Source organism: Eucyclogobius newberryi, unplaced genomic scaffold, assembly GCF_026437365.1.
Source record: "Eucyclogobius newberryi isolate DKJ021-1_F unplaced genomic scaffold, fEucNew1.0.hap1 SCAF_20, whole genome shotgun sequence".
Classification (NCBI taxonomy): Eukaryota; Metazoa; Chordata; class Actinopteri; order Gobiiformes; family Gobiidae; genus Eucyclogobius; species Eucyclogobius newberryi.
The window spans coordinates 21,107,579-21,127,712 of NW_027315835.1; the positions used below are offsets into that span (position 1 = coordinate 21,107,579).

At 40.1% G+C, this 20,134-nt stretch overlaps 1 protein-coding gene across 1 annotated transcript in view; it reads right to left on the minus strand.

Annotated features, from left to right (window-relative positions):
- The window catches only part of snx29 (sorting nexin 29), a 195,350-nt gene that overhangs the window by 8,995 nt on the left and 166,221 nt on the right, over window positions 1-20,134 (minus strand). The window contains exon 20 of the mRNA XM_072456919.1: window positions 8,024-8,163. Coding sequence (XP_072313020.1) covers window positions 8,024-8,163 — 140 coding nt within the window. The remainder of the gene's footprint in view (window positions 1-8,023; window positions 8,164-20,134) is intronic.

A 20,134-nucleotide genomic window follows, 5' to 3' on the forward strand; every position in this document is an offset into this window, starting at 1 on the left:
ATGTTCAAATGATTAAAAAGGTTTTTCTTTTGTAGACTCACAGATGGAAGAGGAAACTAAACTTTTATTTGTATTAATTGTTACACTGTCAAATATCACTTAGGCATGAGTCAAATTTTGGTGTCTGGATAAAAGTACAAATGATTGTAACATGAATGGTAAAAGTAAATGTAATACAGTAGTCTATTCGACAGCTAAAGCTACTCAAAAAGGCTTGGTTAGCCGTGTAGATGTAAAATAATTTACACAAACAAAACACTGTATCACAAACACATGGCAAACATTAAAGGTCCCACATGATGCAAAATCGACTTTTCAGAGCTTTTAACCTTCTTACAGCGCCTCATATAAGTGCCCAAAGTGTTTTTTTTGCTATAGAAAAGTCTCCTTTTCCTCGTATGAGCAGACAGACGGGGCCGACCCAAAGGATGCATCATCCTTGTGGACTGCCGCGGCACACTTCCCTGTTTCAGCCCATCCTCCAGGAAGCACTCTGTACCTGTAACCCGCACCCTTCCCCATGGCTATTTAGGCACAGTTAGCTTCAAACGCTATTTATTTTGTTCCAACGCTGCTGCTGACATGTGCCTCTGTGTCGTGCGCTGTGTAGCGGCCTCTGTTTACATTCCCACCCTCTCCACGCTGAGACTACGTCACGGGGTGGGCGGGGGAGGGAGATCGCTCTTTGCAAGGGTGGGGGTGAATCTCAAACTAAGCCGTCTGCATTTCCGGGTTTGTGAAGGTATGGGTGATATTTTATAACTTATGTTATGGGTGTTGCACAACAATTAATATTATAGATAAGATAAGATATTCCTTTGTTGTCCCACATGGGGACATTAAATATACAATTAGGGTAGACTAAGAAACGGGAAAAATAGCATGATATGGGCTCTTTGACAACATTTGCTACTACTGAAGCTTCAGAGGGACAACTTATATTTCCCGCTGGTTTTAGGGACAAGGCAACGTGTCAGCTGAATTCACTGAAGCGCTGACATGTCTTGAACCATAAGGAGGTCAGTAAACAACTTTTCCAGAGTAAAGAAGAAAACAAGGCACCAAAGCTTCTTCAGAACTAGCTCTTTGATTGAATTGACAGTGCAGCTGATGGCTGATCAGCTGTAGGTCAGGGAGGCGAGAACCCAAAGTTTAGTCAGAGTCTGATGATGACAGAGTGTGAGAACAGCGGTCAGCACAACCCTCAGAGGAACACTACTGCTGTGTGGTAATATGTTTATGTACAAGAAGGGAACCGTTAAGGACTTCAAGGCCCTCACAAAATACCTTAACAGTTCAGCATTTAAATGTTAAATTGTATATTATAATAGTTCATTAATAAATATTGTATTCATAAATATATACATTACATTAAGTACATCAGTAAAATCATATTTTAAGGCAATAATAATGATAAAATATGTTTGAAATAATAATAATTAATGTCTTGAGTACAGTAAACTACAGTGTCTAATCAGATGTGGTGTTGTTTTGGAGGTTACACATTCAGAGGTTACATATTAGAGCTGACCAATCAAATTCTCCCTTTACAGTTGATTGACAGGCTGAAACCAGCACTAGTGCACTGGTATCATCCCGCCCACGCCTTCAATTAGGCCTGTGCAGCTCTTGTGTAATGACTGCAGTGGCCACTAGCTGGTGTATAACTGTTTGTATTAAAAGTTTGTTTCTGGCCAGCTTAAAGGCGCAATAGACGATTTTTCGGCAATTTGAGAACTTAGGCGGAAGTGCGCATGCGCACTCCCCCGTGCGGACTGATACAACTACTAAAATACTTCATTTTGTCCCGTACACTGAGGGAACTATATTATGTTTAAGTTAATCCTGTATTGTCCTGCCTTTGCAAGAATGTCTAATTGATACGATCCCATATGAACCAAGGTCACGTAGGCAAAAAAAAAACAAGGATAGCAAGACTCTGCTTCAACCAATCAGCCTCTGTTACTGTCCCTCAGATCAAAATGTAACTAAACTTTCTACTGAAAGGCTAGCTGTTTCATTTTTTTAAATTTTAGATTTGACCCAGCTAAATCTAAACTTTTTGGACCCATGCTTTAAACTCTGTGGCCCATACAATGGTGCGGTTAATTTATAGATTTTTACTGGCTAACGGCCACCAGGAGGCACTCCAGCAGGAAGCGCAAGCGTTTGACACACTGTAGAAGAAGACATCAGTGTACAGTGGAAGCACTGTCCAGGGGACACGTTGTGTTCTTTGTATTTTAAGCTTCACATTTTGATTAAAATTGTGTGATTACAATCTCACATTCACAGAGAAATTAGTCTAATGAGGAAGTGAATCTAGACATGGCAAAACACAAAGACACCCATGGAGCTCAGACATGCACTATACCATGGTCTGCAGTTTAGAACCTGCCGCATTAAAATTAGATTTTCTAGGCCCCTACAAGGGCGGTCAGGGAGAAGAGCGAAGAGCGACTTAGTTCCATCTTCAAGGAGGAAGTATCTCGAGAGAATGGGTCATCTCTGGCTTTGCGATGCTAAGTTAACCTACGGAACAAAGACATTTCACATTTTTGTGATGATTAAACCTCAATTAATGTTTAAAGATTTCTGTTCAATTCAGATAATATTGTCTAAATATTTGTGTGTCCAAAGTCACTCAATGCTACTGCCATCTTGAGGACAAAAGCTGCATGATCACGGTCTCAAAATAAAAGATTTCTATTCTGTCATCATCCTCCCTCCTGTTGTCAGGAGGGACCAGTGGACTTACAGAAATCCCTCCAAACTGAGGCTGAGCTATTTGTTTTAGGTAGTTAGCAGCTGTCTAATGCTAGTTTACGAATTATTGCGTGACTATGCTCATAAACATAAGCCTTCTTTCAGACGGTTTTAACAAGCCTCATTTCCAACTGTCCAGGTGTTATATTTTAGGATCAGAAACAAGGTCCGTGCTCTTGAAAGCTTTGAGGGCTTTTCCAGTGCAGAGGACTTGTTGATGAGGAGGCTTAGACGTAAATGTCTGCAAAAGCTTGATGTGGCAAGTTGTTGCTGCTTTTAAGTGCCAGCGACTCACCGCTGTAAATAAGGATCAAAGCCCATAGTTTCTGTCATTTTGGTGTATCTTTTTCATCAACAGTGGAGAGGCAATAGTATGCGGTGACGTCTTCAAAATGGCGGTGACAACAAATAAACCACATGACTAAAACCCATAAATCGTTATCGGGATACTCCAAGAAAATATCAAAATAACAAGTGCCAGCATCTGAAAGTAAAACATACACACTTCTTAATCCAAACACATCTTCAATTGTTCCTCTGTTCAACCAAAGCATTAAAAACCCTCCAACTTTCCACTCCTCGCCCCAATCAAATTGTCCTAATTATGAGAGAACAGGAGCCTTGGACCAGGAGATTCTGACAGACAGGACTTGTGGCTGATACTGAGGCGAGATGACGGAGTGCCTGGCCGTCTCAGTGCCTGTGTAAGTGGAGAGCTCAGAGAGATGATTCAGAGTTAGCTGGCCTACTTTAGTAGATAAGGTCCCTCCAGCTAAACGGGCTTTTGGAGCATCACGTCTGATCCTACACAGCTACCCCACTTCCTCCTTCTCCTCAGCAAACCTCTGTAATCTCATCAAAACTGACAGGATAAAGAGACAAGTCTACATTTGTTAAAACTAATGGAATCAGAACATAGTTGGACTACTTTTGAGATACAGTCTTCATTATTTCAAGTTAAAGCAATTTATTAACACAGTCATTCTTTAATTTCTCCAGCTATACAGTCCCTATTCCTCATGTACTAGGAAGTATTACTATAAAGTGCTGAGGGCGCACAAAGACATGAGAGATCCCAGCCACTGTCCCTGTGTGGAGTGTAATGAATGAGTCTGGTCATAAACAGCACATAGAGTGAATTCAAAGACTGTAGGAACACTTTGAACTCCATAAAGATATTCTACACCAGCTAAGCTTTTAGCAAGTTTGAATTTTTTGACAATCTGCCTAATTTTCGCGGGTTTTATGAGCAAAACAGCTTATGAAGTAAAATGTCTGTAAATTCAATAGCACAAATTACTGCAAGATAAGTTGATTTCCCATAAAAGAAACAACACATAAAACCAGTCAGGTCCGTGCAAAAGTTTAAGACTTGACTGTTGTCTGAGGCGTCTGTGTACTGTCCAGTGTGAGACTGCAGCTCACAGACAGTGGCAGTATTAAGAAAATCTGGCTGCAAACCTCCAGCCACAGGCCCTTAAAGTCATGAAGTCGATATAAACAGCTGACTTTTGGTCTGTACCAGACAAAACTACACAGAGAAAAGCTCAACTCAATCCTGGAAATCAAACATGGAACCTTCTTGCTGTGAGGTGAGAATACTAGTCATTTGGATTCCAAATCTTTCCAGTCACACATGTTACAGGCTAGTAAAGAGAGGATCCAACATATTACAAAATAAAACTGGCTCAGGGTGCGTTCACACTTCTGAGGCTCGAAGGGAGAGGACTCACTAAACAGTTCCCGTATTTTCCGGACTATAAGTCGAACCGGGGTATAAGTCACACCAGCCAAAAAATGCATAACATAGAAGAAAAAAACATATATAACTTGCACTGGAGAATAAAATGGAGTGTAAAGTGTGAAAATAACAAATAATATCACTTATAAGTCGCTCCGGAGTATAAGTATATAAGTATAAATAAGTTGCACCCGGCCAAAACTGAAAAAAGGTGCAACTTATAGTCTGGAAAATACGGTTTATTTCTGATGAGGGAACAATGTAACATGGTTAAAGCTGAAAAAGTCAGTTTTCTGTGTACGTGTCTTTAACAAGAACATTACTGAAAAAAACAGACTTCAATGTTTCAGAGAACCCAGGGAATTTTATTAGTGTGAAATGTGATAGATTCAAAAAAGGTGGCAACTTCCATTAGTAGTGTTGTACCTGAACGCGTTCATTGAACGAAAGTTCATGAACGGGTTCATAATTTTGGTGAACGTGAACTGAACGAACGGTATTACTGCTGACAAACGATAATATGAACGCGTTCATTCTGGTGTCTGTGAACGACACCTTCGTTCTTTTTATTTTCGTTCAATAAAGTGTCAGATTTCTAGAGACTTCCAGGCGAAAGCCGTTAAGTTGCCCAAAAAGAGCCTGTGTCTGGAAAGTGTGAGAGCTCCAGAGTTGTAGAGGAGATAGATTGCGGAGACAGAGATTTCGCGTGTCGCACGCTGCACATGTGCATCAAAACAAAAAGCAGCACGGACGCGACCACAACGTGATGTCAACAGAGCAGCAGGAGTCGCCCTTCTACAACCAGTTACGAGAGTTTTATGATAAGGTCGGTGAGGATGGGAACAATCTAACATTTCTGTGCAAACTTTGCCCAGCAAGTTTTCCGTCATGCTTTTGAGAATATACTACTACTACTACTACTGCTACTGCTACTACTACTGCTACTGCTGCTGCTGCTGCTGCTGCTGCTGCTGCTGCTGCTGCTGCTGCTGCTGCTGCTGCTGCTGCTGCTGCTACTGCTGCTGCTGCTGCTGCTGCTAGTGTGGGCTGAATGGACAGTAACAAATGGGAAAAGTCTGTCCCTCCAATGTGAATGTAAATCCTGGTTGTGTAAGGATTAAAAATTGGATATGAAGATGAAATCTGACACATAATTATTTTCAGCAATAAACTAATACAATAATTGCTGCCTGTGGTTGTATTTGGGCTGTGGAAATAATTTAGAGCAATTATTACATAATATTGAAAATAAGAACTGAACTAGTTCATTTTTTGGAGCTGTGAAGTTTTAAACAAAATTTTGAATTATGAACTATGAACTGAACTAGTTCATGTAGAAAGTGAACTTTCCCAACACTGTCCATTAGTTTGTAATCGCCATGGGTTTTTCTTCTGTGTCAGCGGGTTTATCTGGACTTAAATTACACTTATAATGTAATAAAGTTTATGAAGAGACCCACAGCCCCCTGCCTGTGCCTGTATCTGTGTGTTGGACCCTCATTAAGCCTTAATCACACTGCTCAGCCTCTCTACATGTCCAACACAACGCAAGGACGAGGTGGACCGGGGAAAACCAGCTCCAATGTGACAATGTACAATATTATAGAACCAGTGTCAGCTAATGAGAGCAGCAAGACATGCCAAGCTCAAATAAGACAATCTTAGACTAAACTAATTGGTCATCTGCCATTGACAAGCTGACAGCAAATCAGCATATCACACCATAGAAAGGTATTGCTAATTTAGGTTTTTATATCAACTTTAGCACGCTTTCAGTGGTGAAAATGGTGGCCTCAGTTCATATTTTGTAACAACATTCATTTCAAGATAGCTTGAGTAAATACAGAAACATTTGAACTACAAATCAGTACAAAACATCAGCATCTTGACAGTTCAGGTTGTTGTCAGATTGACAGTGGGTTGTTTAAATGGGATGATGTAAGACTGGGCTTACCACTGTGTATCTGTATTGTGCATTCAAAGCCCTATAGACTAGTCAAAACAGTGATAACTCTATTTCACTGTATTCATACATTTGATTAATTTAGATATAAATAAAGCTGACTGAGAAAGATGTTCAAAAAATGTTTGGTTTTATTTTATTTAAAGCCTTTTAATTTGATCCAGGCAATTGTATTAATATTCAATCTTCTATTCTCTCTATTTTTTGTGCACGTGAACAATCTGAACGCTGATGAAGGACTGTACACAACAATGCAAACATATACGTCAAAATGTGTCCCTTTTCTCCCCCTGCTGTGTGCAAACTGGCAAGCCAAGCTCTGCACAGTCAACAATCGAATCAAACTACTTTCAGTTTCTACTTTTAAAGGCCTGGATGACAAGCAGGCATCCCATAGTTACCAAATGACGTGTCCCTTCCTATGGCTGACTCGTGGATGACTACATGACAGTTGAGCAGGTCAGCAGATGGAGGAAGTTTGATAGCTGCCTCTGCAAATGTCATACCGCACCCCAAACACACACACGTAGTGCCACTGAACGCCGCACATGTTGTTGTTTCTCCTTCGATGAGTGGAGAGGATATAACATCGCCATGCGACAGGAAATGAGAGCCAGGATCTCATTTTCAGGCAGGCCAAAGCAGGGAGAGGAGGGGAGCTTTTGTATTGTTTTGGTATTTTGTCTGACATTATGGAAGACATTTTGTGACAAAAAAAAATTGTCATCACAACATGCTTTAGTTCAACTGAAAAACATGAGAATTCAAAATGGGTTTCATCAAAACAATAGTGCACACAGTATTTCACACTCAGGACTTTAGGGTGTTGTCTAAATAAATGTTTATCCATTGGAAAAGGAGATAAATATCAGCATATAGCAACATGTGTACAACATAAAGGACTTAATACATTATCAAAAAGCTTAGTATTGCAAAGTCTTACATTTGAATGAAGTTATTTGTTGAGGATAAGGTATATATATATATATATATATATATATATTTTTTTTTTATTATTATGTTCAGCGTCTTTGGGTCACTGAAAAGCGCTATATAAATAAAAGTTATTATTATTATTATTATTATTTTTTTTTTGTTATGTGTTTACCATTTTACGGTTTATGGTACTGTTAATATTTCCATTTTATTTTTAATCAGTCATTTTCAGTTAATTTAATACAGGTATGTTAATAACATCTCGCAAAATCTGTAGAATAACTTCATGGTTCTGCTTGTTTTCAGTCTTTTTGTATGTCTCAAGTAAGTCTTTGGCCAAGTCACAATCTGATCAAGTCCAAGTCCTATGTTTTGATATTTGAGATATAAAACCACAAGATTTGATATACAAAACTATTAAATATAGCTCACATTTTTGGAACGTATACCAGAACATTTTTTTTTATAAATGGTCCTATATTAAATGGGTCTTAAATATAGAAGTGGAAAGGAACATTTTTGTTCCAGTAAAATTAAATTAAGCACTTGTATTTTTCTGTTGTCTCAAGTCACAGAAAAATACAAGTGGTGGTGTGTGGTGCTAATGGTTTACTCACTGGCAGAAGGGCAGCAGGGACAGCAGTGTCTCTTTGGTGGGCCGCGAGCTGAAGTCTGGCAGAGTCTGCACCAGCTTGTTCATCACCATTCTCAGGTAACACTGCAGCTGTTTCCTCCGCTCCTCCACGAACTTGGCATCCTGCACACAGACGAGCACACGGGTAAGACCTTTCAAGAAACAGAGACTTGGGGAAACTGAGGAAAGAGGAAATCAAAATAGACCGTCTCTGCTCACTGCCCCCTCCTTTGATCACTCAGACCTCTGCATGCACATAGGCTGTCTTTGTGCGTTAATGGGCGAATCCTCACGCACATCTCAAAGTTCAAAGTTCTACCTAAATATAGCAATGAGAGCACAGGAAGAAAACAACTATATATAACTATATATATATATATATACATATAAACATTCAGCCCAAATGTTGTAGGGCACTAAAACATAAATTGTACCCTAAAGTTTAACATTTAAATTAAGAGGGAAGAGTCATTACATTCATTTTATCATTTAATTTTGATCTGAAGAGCTCCATTCCGAATAAAGCCTCTCATGAGTATGTACTGCTGGGTGAGTGTCTTCCCCTCCCTTACTTGCCCTCTGGGTCTCAGTCTAACCAACTGATGACTGTTGCTCATGTTTAGGCAAATCTCATTCATGAGTCACCCTCATATGGTGAATTGGAGAGGTGGTGAGGGCGTGACATGATTCCGAGTACACAGATTTAAGCTGCAGATGGGATCTATAAAGCAGAGACTGTGTCGTGGGGTTTGCACAAATTATTTTAAAAATCAGGAGTTGAGATGATGGCCCTGGGAGACCTGATATTTCTATGTGGGAGCAGACATATTACGAGCCTGGACACTTATTTCAGGCTGGCAATACTACATTTAAGCTTGCTAGGTCCGCACCCGCGCCAGCCTCCGTGCACCCAGGCTCCGGCACAGGCTCCGGCACAGGCTCCGGCACAGGCTCCGGCACAGGCTCCGGCACAGGCTACGGCACAGGCTCAGGCTCCGGCACAGGCTCCGGCACAGGCTCCGGCCGCCTCTCGCGCCAGCTCTGGGTCGGAGGCAGCGGTGGAGAGGACACCAAGCGAGATAGACCCAGTGATTGCGGAGGCTTTGCAGGAGATTATTGACAAGATTACAAAAACAGTAGCAAAGACAGACACCATCTCTGCTTTACAAACCAAAGTGGCAGAATTGACAAACCAGGTGCGTGTTTTGACAGACAAAGTGGAAGACCTGGAGAAACGAGAATGCATATGTAATTTGCAGATTGTCGGCATTCCAGAGGACATTGAGGGCAAGGATGTGGTACTGGTGTGACAGTCTCCACAAGGTTTTTACACACTGTTGCTGGTAGTTTGGCCCATTCCTCCATGCAGATCTCCTCTAGAGCAGTGATGTTTTGGGGCTGCTGCTGGGCAACAAAGACTTTCAACGCGCTCCAAAGATTTTGAATGAGGTTGAGATCTGGAGACTGGCTAGGCCACTCCAGGACCTTGAAAAGCTTCTTACTAAAGAAAGACCCAGCCACATTTCATCTTCAATGCCCTTGCTGATGGATAGAAATTTTCAGTCAAAATCTCATGATACATGGCCTCATTCATTCTTTCCTTTACATGGATCAGTTGTCCTGGTCCCTTTGTAGAAAAACAGCCCCAAACCATGATGTTTGCACCCCCATGTTGCACAGAAGGTATGGTGTTCGGCAGGTGAATATGGACCAGTGGATTCAGTCTGTCACTGCATCCAACAGATCAGTGTGTGGATGCAAAACAACTTTCTCCAGCTGAACTCAGACTGATGTTCTGACTGAAATCATCGTTTTTGGCCCACAGAAACAAAGAGAAAGTGTTATTAGCGGTCACCTCCAGAGTCTCGCTTTAAAACCTACAAATCAAGTTAGAAATCTGGGGGTAATAATGGACTCAGACTTGAACTTTAACAGCCACATCAAATCAATAACTTCAGCAGCTTTTTACCATCTAAAATAATTGCCAAAATCTAAAATATAGTGTCTAAACCAGATTTAGAGAGACTTATCCATGCGTTTGTCTCCAGTAGATTAGACTACTGTAACGGCCTGCTCACTGGTCTCTCCAAACGAGCTGTAAAACAGCTGCAGTACATCCAGAACGCTGCTGCTCGGGTCCTGACTAGAACCAGGAAGTATGATCACATTAGTCCTGTTCTCAGGTCTCTGCACTGGCTCCCTGTGGCTCAGAGAATAGACTTTAAAGCAGCTCTGCTTGTGTACAAGTCTCTCCATGGCCTAGCAACAAAGTACATCTTGGACATGTTAGTGCCATATGAACCATCTCGGACTCTGAGGACCTCAGGGACCGGCCTCCTGCTGGTGCCAGAGTCAGGACTAAACATGGGGAATCTGCGTTTCAGTTTTATGCAGCTAAAATCTGGAACAGTCTTTCTGAAGATGTGAGACAGGTTCTACTCTGACAATGTTCAAATCTAAGCTAAAACTGTTTGTTAAGATGTGCATATGACTGAAAGTATTTTTCTTTGCACTGTTCTCTTTTATTTCTTAAACTGTTTTGTGATTTCAGTAATTTCTTTGTGATTTTACTGCATTTTTCCTGTTGTGTGAATCACTTTGAATTGCACTGTGTATGAAATGTGCTCTACAAATAAACTTGCCTTGCCTTCTTTCTCCTCCAAAAACGACAAATTGAATTTTACCAAAAAGTTCTATTTTAGTTTAATCTGATCATATGATATTCTCCCAATCCTCTTCTGGATCATCCAAATGCTCTCTAGCAAACTTCAGACGGGCCTGGACATGTACTGGATAAAAAGGGGGACACGTCTGGCACTGCAGGATTTGAGTCGATGTAGTGTCTTACTGATGTTAGGTCTCCCCGTGTGGTTCTGGGACTTTTGATCACTGTTCTTGTGATTATTTTGACCCCACGGGGTGAGAGCCTGCGTGGAGCCCCAGATCGAGAGAGATTAGCAGTGGCCTTTCAAATACTAGCTCCAACAGTTGATTTTTTCACACCAAGCTTCTTACCCATTGCAGATTTAGTCTCTAGTTAGTATATATATATATATATATATATCACACACACACACACACAAAAACAATCAGGAGTTTACATCTATTATGAATAATTGAGAGATTTTGTATGACTATTTTTAGCTATAACTTGATCGGTGTACAATAGTTCATCTTTGCCTATTCATCCATAATCATGCGCTTTGGCCACTGACCATTTCCTCCAAGAAGAAATTAAATAATAAATAACAGACATATTTGTCCATGCTCCCTAATGACGAGGCTCACCATTATTCTCATGCTGTACTATAGTCTACTGTTTTGTGATGGCTGAGCACTGAGGACGGGCTAAATAAGCCCATCTAATGAAGTAGTGCAGAAAATAGCCACCCTGAGTCACATCTATGAGATCATGGGCAGACAGATGGAGAGTCAACTCCAGCTCCAATCAGTCACAAACATAGTAGACGAATGGACTTGCTAATTAAAATGCTAATCCAACCAACCTATATTTGTCAAATCAACCAAGTAACTTACTCCAAATTCATGCAATATCTAAATAATGCATTGTGCATAATTATGCATAAAAAGAACAACATGTCAACGCGACGTTGACTGAAACCTCAAGATCGAGGGCCATATTTTGCCTCCGATCTTAGCGGTAACGAGAGGAGGTATGAGACCAAATTGAAAAACAGAAAATCAAATTGTTTTATTGCTCACTTCTTTCTTTGCCTGGATATGAGGCAATCACTGCCAAAATCACCCACAAAGGTGGTCAATTTGAATGCCAATTAAAAGTCATTAGTTCAAATGCTATCAGCATATTATGTACTTGCACCGTCCCACACCAGCAGCCAAGTACAGCCTCTTTACGCCCGTGTTCACGTTCTGAAGGTAGCAGGAGCCCGACCTGGCCCAAAGAGCTTTTCTTTGATAAACTTTTAGTGCTTTGTGTAGTACAATGCAATGCCCCCGGATATACTTTTATCCTCTGCTGTTTGACATGTACATAATGTTTTATATTCAAATCAAATGGGGTGCTATCCGTCTACTTTACATGCCTTTTAATTGCCCCTTGGGGTAAAATAAGTAATTTGAATCAAATTACCATAGTCCTCATAAATGATCTATTCCATACAGTATCTCATGTAGGAAAACATCAAGCCTCAGATTAAGGATTTTCTCTTGTATAGCAGTGCTGCTTAACAGTCTTAAATTTTTTCAAATTTGTATAGCAATTTGATAAGTTGCATAGCAAAACACGAAAATGACTAAAAATCTATATTTTCCATTGCTGTAACAAGATTATTTATTTCAAATGTATTTGGAAATATTCTATTTAAAAAAAAAACTTAACAAATTAACTTTCAAAAACTTAAAATGTTTCAAGGGTTAGAACAGAAAACTTGCAAATAAAATTAGTTGTTGAACAAATTATTATTATTATAATATCATCATCAATCAGATGACTATTTGCATGAGTCTCATTTACATATTAATTGTCTTTACACTCACAAGTTACATCACCACCAGACCTGTCATCAGATGACGATGAGCTGTTTGTGTCAGAATGACTTCTCTTACAGGTCTTCTCAACACGTCTTGAGGGAGTGAGTTTGACACGAGTGAGTTTGAAAAGCCTGTTCTAGTCTGAAAACAGCAGAGCGGGAGGAGCCGCCGGGAGAGCAGGAGGAGCCACCGGGAGAGGGGGAGGAGCCACCGGGAGAGGGGGAGGAGCCACCGGGAGAGGGGGAGGAGCCAGGGACGCGGAGGGCAAGAAGGAGGGGCTTTGACGAGAGCCGCGTCCTCGTCAAAGCCCCTCCTTATGTGATTAGTGCTTTTTAGGCGCTTTGGTTATACAATTGAACACTATTTTTTGTATCGCAAAAGCTGCAAATCAAAAATACTTTTCTCTGACGAATGCATCACATTTGAGAGAAATTGCGTTGCATTTTGCGATTTGATACCGCTTATTCTGAGCTCTGAACATGGTCATGTAATAGGTCCTAACCTGACAAATACACAGAATGTTTTTCCTCAAGAATAAATTAAGGTAGAAAATTTCCTCATGTTCTTAAATTGTTCAAATATAGTATTTTCTGCACTATAAGGCACACTTAAAAGCCTTTAATTTTCTCAAAAAATGACAATACGCCTTATAATCCAGTATATTTGTGCCTTATGTGGATGATTTCTGGTTGTGCTTACTGACCTCAAAGCAATTTTGAGTGGTACATGTTTTGTTTTGCTTAATGCACCTTATATCTGTGAAAAAATGATTAAAAAAACAGACCATTCATTGACAGTGCGCCTTATAATCCAGTGCGCCTTATAGTGCGGAAAATACGGCAGTTCAATTATATACAGTGAGGAAAGTAAGTATTTGAACACCCTGCGATTTGGCAAGTTCTCCCACTTAGAAATTCCAACATTTTCATCATAATTTACACTGTGAGAGACAGAATCTAAAAAAATAATAATTCTGGAATCACATCGTGTGATCGCATGCAAATAATGAAGTGAATCAAGTGAAAATGCAATGTACTAAGGGTTTGTCAGAGCTATCAACTAGTTACACAGATTTAAAAACCTTCTTTTACAGCGTGAAAATCAGATATTGCTGCTTTTATTAATATAATAAGTTCCAACCTTAACCCAATCAACCTTAACCTTGTCATTTAAAAACAAATGACAAGTGAAACACAGAAAAATACCTCAAGTTGAGTGTTATACTGTATAACGTTTGACCATTGGCATCTCTGTGTTGTTTGATAATACATTGCAACATTCTCATCTCTTCAAAGATGAAACAATGGTTGTGAAAGACCAGCAGATCAACTCTTCACAGACAATTTGACCCTAATAAGCATTCACACATGACAGGTGGGCATGTCCTGGCCAACATCCAGCAAGACTTTGAAGCCAGTATCCTTCTATTATGCAACCCATCACTCTCAGTTGGGCAGAAGTACAGGTGCAGGATGCATAGAGGTTATTCAGACGACAATGTCAAAGTCAATGGCGAGTGATGACATTTTCTCCTGTAAGAACTCAAAACAAATCTAAAAAGTGAAAGGGCTGCTACAGTTTAATGGAAGATATAAAAGTCTACAACTGTAAAACTAAATATTTAGTTTGCACCTGACATTTAAGAAAGAAAGTAAAAGTAAGCCAGATAATCAAAGAGAACTAGGCTCACATTTATCACTGATACAGACTCTGTGATCACACACAGTTGAACAAATTACATTTACATCCTTAAATCATGTTGTAGAGGAAATTAATTGTTGTACAGTGCTTTGAAGTAGCCTTTATCTCCCCCTACTGTTAGCAAACAAGCTAGCTAAGCTCTGCACATTTGGAGTAACAATAGAGAAAATACTTCTAGTTTCCATTTTGTTGTATAAAGTTGATTTGAGCAAACAATAGCTCTCCTGTTTTCTATTTATGACTTGGTTTGGTGGGATATTACATGTGGTAAATATTTATTAAAGCTTTACTTCAAATAAAATGACAGGAAGTTGTGCTGAGTTCTAAAATGGAATCGCTCTGTGATGTCATGTGACGTGCCATTGAAAACGCAGAAACAATGGCCCAGTCCCATTAGTCGTGCTTGCACTTCAAATGCGTGTTCACATGGATCCGCTGAAGTGCAGGAAGTCCCAATGTTTTGAGCCGCACTTCCAGCAAGTGTGGAGCGATGCAGACTTCAGGCAAGTACATTCCCCACAATGCATTTCATTGCATTCATAATGTAGTGTTTTCAAACAGCGCAGCACTTCTGCCTTAGCAACTTAGCACTATCTAGATACAATGGAAAGGATTGTCGTAACAGTTAAACTGATTATTTTAAATACATGTTTGACTGTCCAGCAACAACATTGTCAAAACGTTAAGCATGTTCTTATTTGTCTGTAGCCAATTCAGCAAATGATCCAAACTAAACTGAGCTGTGGCTGTGATTAATTCAACTGCAGTTTAACGACACACTGACAAATGTTCATGTTTATTTTCCTACGCGCTTGTGCACTTACACACTTTGTGCACTTTCAGAAAATGTACACAGTCAAGTGTGTAGTGCTTAGTGCGAGTAAAGGGACAGGGCCAATTTACACTTAACAAACACAATTTTCAGTTTAACAAAATAAAAATGTTATATGGTATTATTGTTTGTCAAATCATAACTATTGTGGGATTCATAGGGATGTTGGCATATTGTTTCAGTATGGTTGCCGGGTAACAGTTCCACCGGAACTGGAGGATCCACCACCTGATTGTCCCCATAGAGATGTAATTAGTTTGCCTGAAAATATCCATAATATGGCATTAATTATTAATTATAATGAATCTTATTTATTTGGCATTTATTGAATCACATGTCTTTATTGCTCAAAAATACCTTGTAATTTTACTGTGACCAGGCTCACCTCTTTACAGATCAGACCACAAGCAGGAGGCAGACACCAGAAAAGTTACATAATATTCCTTTAAAAACCTCACTGCTCTACAATAAAAATCCCATTTTAGGCTTATTCATTAAAAATTATGCCAGCCATGCATGTTTCAGCCCTGAGAATAAATAAAGCAGCCTTGAATACAGCTGATTTTTAACCACACTGTTGCTTGTGAAGTTGCAATATCGAGACCACACAATACAGGTGCTGAAGCAAACAGAGTCTTTTTCACTCATTACACACATACATCATGTAGTTAAAAATAAACACACACATCGTGGCCACACAAACATTGCCTTCCTCCTCACTGTCCATTAGGAAGGGCTGGGAAACTCTCATGTGTTGGGAGCATCTATTCCAGTGACAAATGTTAGCGATGTGAAAGCATTTTCCACACGTAGCCATCTTTGTATTCAGCCCATGCCTGTGTGTAGACAAGGGGCGTCAGAAAATTCATGCTTATTTTGGAGCAGCCAGATGCAAGAATCTGAAATGGCGACATCATTTCAAGTAAAATTAGTCATGTAGTGCATAAAAGGCAATAGTGAAAACCACGCTGTAAAAACACAATGAAATCCCCACTAAAGCAAGCAATAATAGACAGCCCGTTAACATGTAATTGTGAATCTCGTGCCACTGTAAAGCAGGTCCCGGACACACGCCACCGTTTTCCAATTCAAGCAACAAGTCCTTCCTGCATTTGGTTCTTTGGTTCTGGTTACTCTTGTCTGATCTTGTTTTATCCCTCTCTTGGAGCGGCCTGTGCACTCCTGGGCCACCTGTTAACACCCCCCCCCTCCTCTGAGTACAGCCCGAGAGTCAGCCGCTCACGGTTGATGCCAGGGCCGTGTAATTGTCCGCTGTGACCACATTCCACTGCATATAACAGGAAATATAAAACATAATGGACATTTACTATAGGATCTACATATAAATAAAGCAGAAAAGTGCGGGCAAAACAAGGGAATTGCCTGGGAATAATTGATTTGATTCATAAAAACCAAGAATCACACACCCTCATCAACCAATGTGCGCAAAGTGAACAGCCAATCAAGAAACAGTTTAGCATTTGGAATTGGAGCATTATCAAGCTGAATGGTGGGCCTGTGCACATACTACAATAGAGGGATTTGCTGCCATCTTTTTACAGTGAACCGGCTGCACAGTTTGGAAGCTATTTCCCTCAGTGGCCTTTCTGTCACAACCAGCTACAAGTGTCTGGTCCAGATACACAACAGGGCTCAGATGAACACCCCGCTGTGCCACAATCCAGTACAATCAATCCAATCCACTTTATTTATATAACACATTTCACAAACAAACTGTTCCCAATACAGACACGGCGCATGCTATTTGCACTCCTGCGATGAGAACAGACAGATCTCCTCTCTGTGATAAACAAAAGCTCTGCAGTAAAGTTGGAGTAGAGGGACGCAAACTGCAGCAAAGGCAGAGAAAGCACAGAAAACACTCTTTTCTCACATAATTCACTAGTACCTTCTCAAACCACCATCTTTACTCTCCTCGCCTCACACTGTGTCTCTCTTTTTGTCAGTAACCTGCTGATAAAAAACTTATATTTAAAGCACCCCAAAAGTTGTTGTACAGCCTTTTATAAACTGTGATGTGCTGCCTTCAGTGTGAGTTGACGGGAGGGCTCAACCTGCGACTAATGATGCACCACGCAGCGCTTTGATGTGAGTTAGCTTTAAGTGTCTTAGTTGAAATTCCAGTGCCACACAAAAAGTGACTGGAATGTGTAATCAACCACTTAAGTGCAGCAGTTTACTTGCCTGGGATTCAGAATACACACCTTTTTGTTTTTTTTACAAAGCGCAAATCTACCACTCCCTCCGTCGGGCCTCAAGCCAAACTCAAACAGAATAGTGCAATCAGATTTGACTCATGTGAAACTAATTAATTTTCATTGGTCATTTATTATTTAGAACTAAATCAAACCTCTCTTCCCTCAGATTAACAGATTCTGTAAGTATCTGCATGTTTTCCAGTCCCTGTCATATTTGGTGTACAAGAGATATTCTGGAAATTCTTTAGCCTGCCTTATTTGTCACATTGTTTAATTTTTATGTTTTGAATTGGACACTAAATTGAAGCCTACAGGCCTACACTAGGACTGCATCTGCTGGTGAAGGTAACATTGAAGTAGTAGAGCCTCAAGTGGTTAAAGCACTTATCCGACAAGTCAAAATGTGACGGTTTAAAGCCCGCTCTATCCATATATACTGTTCTTACTGTATGTCTTTGGGAAAACACTTAACCTGCTCCGTGAACCGCGAGTGAGGAGTTCTGCTTTAGTCTTTCCAAGATGATGTATATTCTCTTCCCAAGTGCATCGCTTAATCCTGTTAGTGGATGTCTTTTGTAGTAATCTAATGGTCCACTATTTGTATCCTGTGTACATGTCCCCACACTGCATAGACTTTCCGTAAGCCATGAGTGAGTCAAATGTTTCTCCTCTAGGTTTTGCACGCTGTTGAAATGTCAGGCGCTGGAGATAAGCCTTTTTGAAGTATATACATCCTTATCTGCCACGGTTGTTTACTGGTGTGACTGTCTATACCTCTCACGCTGCTGCCGACCATGGCTAAATGTCAGTGCTCCGAGGGGACAAAGAGTGCCGGGAGGGGGTGCCGTCAATGGAAGCCTGGTGGAAAGTAGTCGCATATCGGAATGGAGTGAATTTACCGCCTCTGCTCAGGGTGGAGGACCAGAAAGACTGTAAAAAGCTGAATGTTACCAGGCAACCAACAGACTTAAAGTAAAGAGGGAAATGCACCCTATGGTATGAAACACACGTTCGAACCATAAAAATCATTGCTTTCTAGTCTTTATGTTTACAGCGGTGACAGTCATCGTTCCTGCAAGTAATATTCAAATTAAAATAGTGAACTAGGTGATTAAACACTTCCCTCAAAGGCAATTCGAAATCTCGTGCTGCCATTTTAATTGTGCATGGGGAGTAACAGGAGTACAGAGAAATGTGGCGTGCATTTGGATGTAGAGAAGTCACTAGAATGAGAAGAGGCAAACAAGAAACAAATTAAAAGACAACAAAAAATGAACTTTGATGAAATGTTGATCTCGATCGAAAAAGGAGCGGTTAGAGACGCCATATTATTCAATAAAAAGCATGGGGCATTTTCTCTTGAATGCAGCTCTATTCTCAAATAAAGATACTTTTTCCCTGCACACAACACCAATTGTTCATCCTCGGTGAAGATTTGGAGTGACAGTTGGATTTAATCAATTGCAATGTGAACTTTCAGAAGAAGCAGATGACAATGTAAATATACTTAATGAAGTTTCTATGAATCGTGATCAAATCTAACTCTAAATCTGGTTTCAAGAAAATTGTGATTTGATTTTTTTTTGTCACATTGTCCAACAGATCGATAGCTTCCATCTCAAACAAGAGTCTGTTTTCTTCACTAATGTGAGAACCAAGTTAAATAAACATTGTCACTCAGGTTAGCTCTTTCTTTACGAGATCAATACCTCATCACTGGAGAGTCAGCAAGCATTATAATTCATCCAGAGTTGTAAGTGGTCCCTTGAGTGTTCTCTAGATGCAAGGCAAGGCAAAACAAACACTCTGGTCAAAATATTGGTTATTAGGAATTCAATTTCAGTTAATTGTCAACCATAAACACTTCTAGTTAGTTACACATTAACATGCGCAACATTATAGTATTAGATTCACACACTTTTATAAAAAGACAGAATTGCCTCGCCCAAGGACACCACTCAGAGCAGAGATAAAAGTGGCTCTCAAGCATGATATATGCAAACAAATAAACAATAATAATTGAAAACATGACATTTTTATTAAAAAGCAAACTAATTTGATTTTTTAACTGTGACGTGCAATTAAGACACCCACTGTAGCAAACTGTAGCAATGAGGGATTATACCGACTTCTGTAGCAATAAAAACTAATATTAAGCAGTAGCCTCCACCTGAGTCAGAGTAGGCCTGGAGTGCTCTTAAATCCAATCAGAGCGGACAGCGTTGGCAACAAAACAAGGTCAACATTTAGTATGTATCCAACCCACAGCGGCCCGACACGTAGCCCACCTCATGTATATGCATAAATCATCACGACACGGACCTCCACAATGTCTCCACTCTTGTAATTAAAAGCCCGAAACATGTATATTGCATAATGTGTGAATACAACATGCTAAGAGTGGTTAATAATTCACTTTGTAGTTTGTGATGAATTAATTAGAGCAGCCTTGGCACAGCTCTGCGGCTCTCTTTCATGTGCGCAGGGGCAAGGGATGCGCTTGTGTAATGCTGCTGTTTTTTGCTGTGATTTGTACTTGAGAGCTGGATTAAGTCACATTAAGTGTTAAGATCTGCACCTGTGAGTTATTGGTTTAACCCCGTCAGTCTTAATCCTTTTGAGTAATTTAATGATGGAGTTCAACTTGGATAAGGGGAGAATGTTTTTTATATTTCATACAAAGGCTTTATTGGACATGACAGATGTAAGTGGGAAATAGCAGGGAAGCGAAGGGAGAGACATTCAGCAAATGCTCAGGTGTAGGATTTGATCTCATGATACTGAGATCATGGGGTCAAAGTCCCCATCACGTGTGACCATATTCGACAAC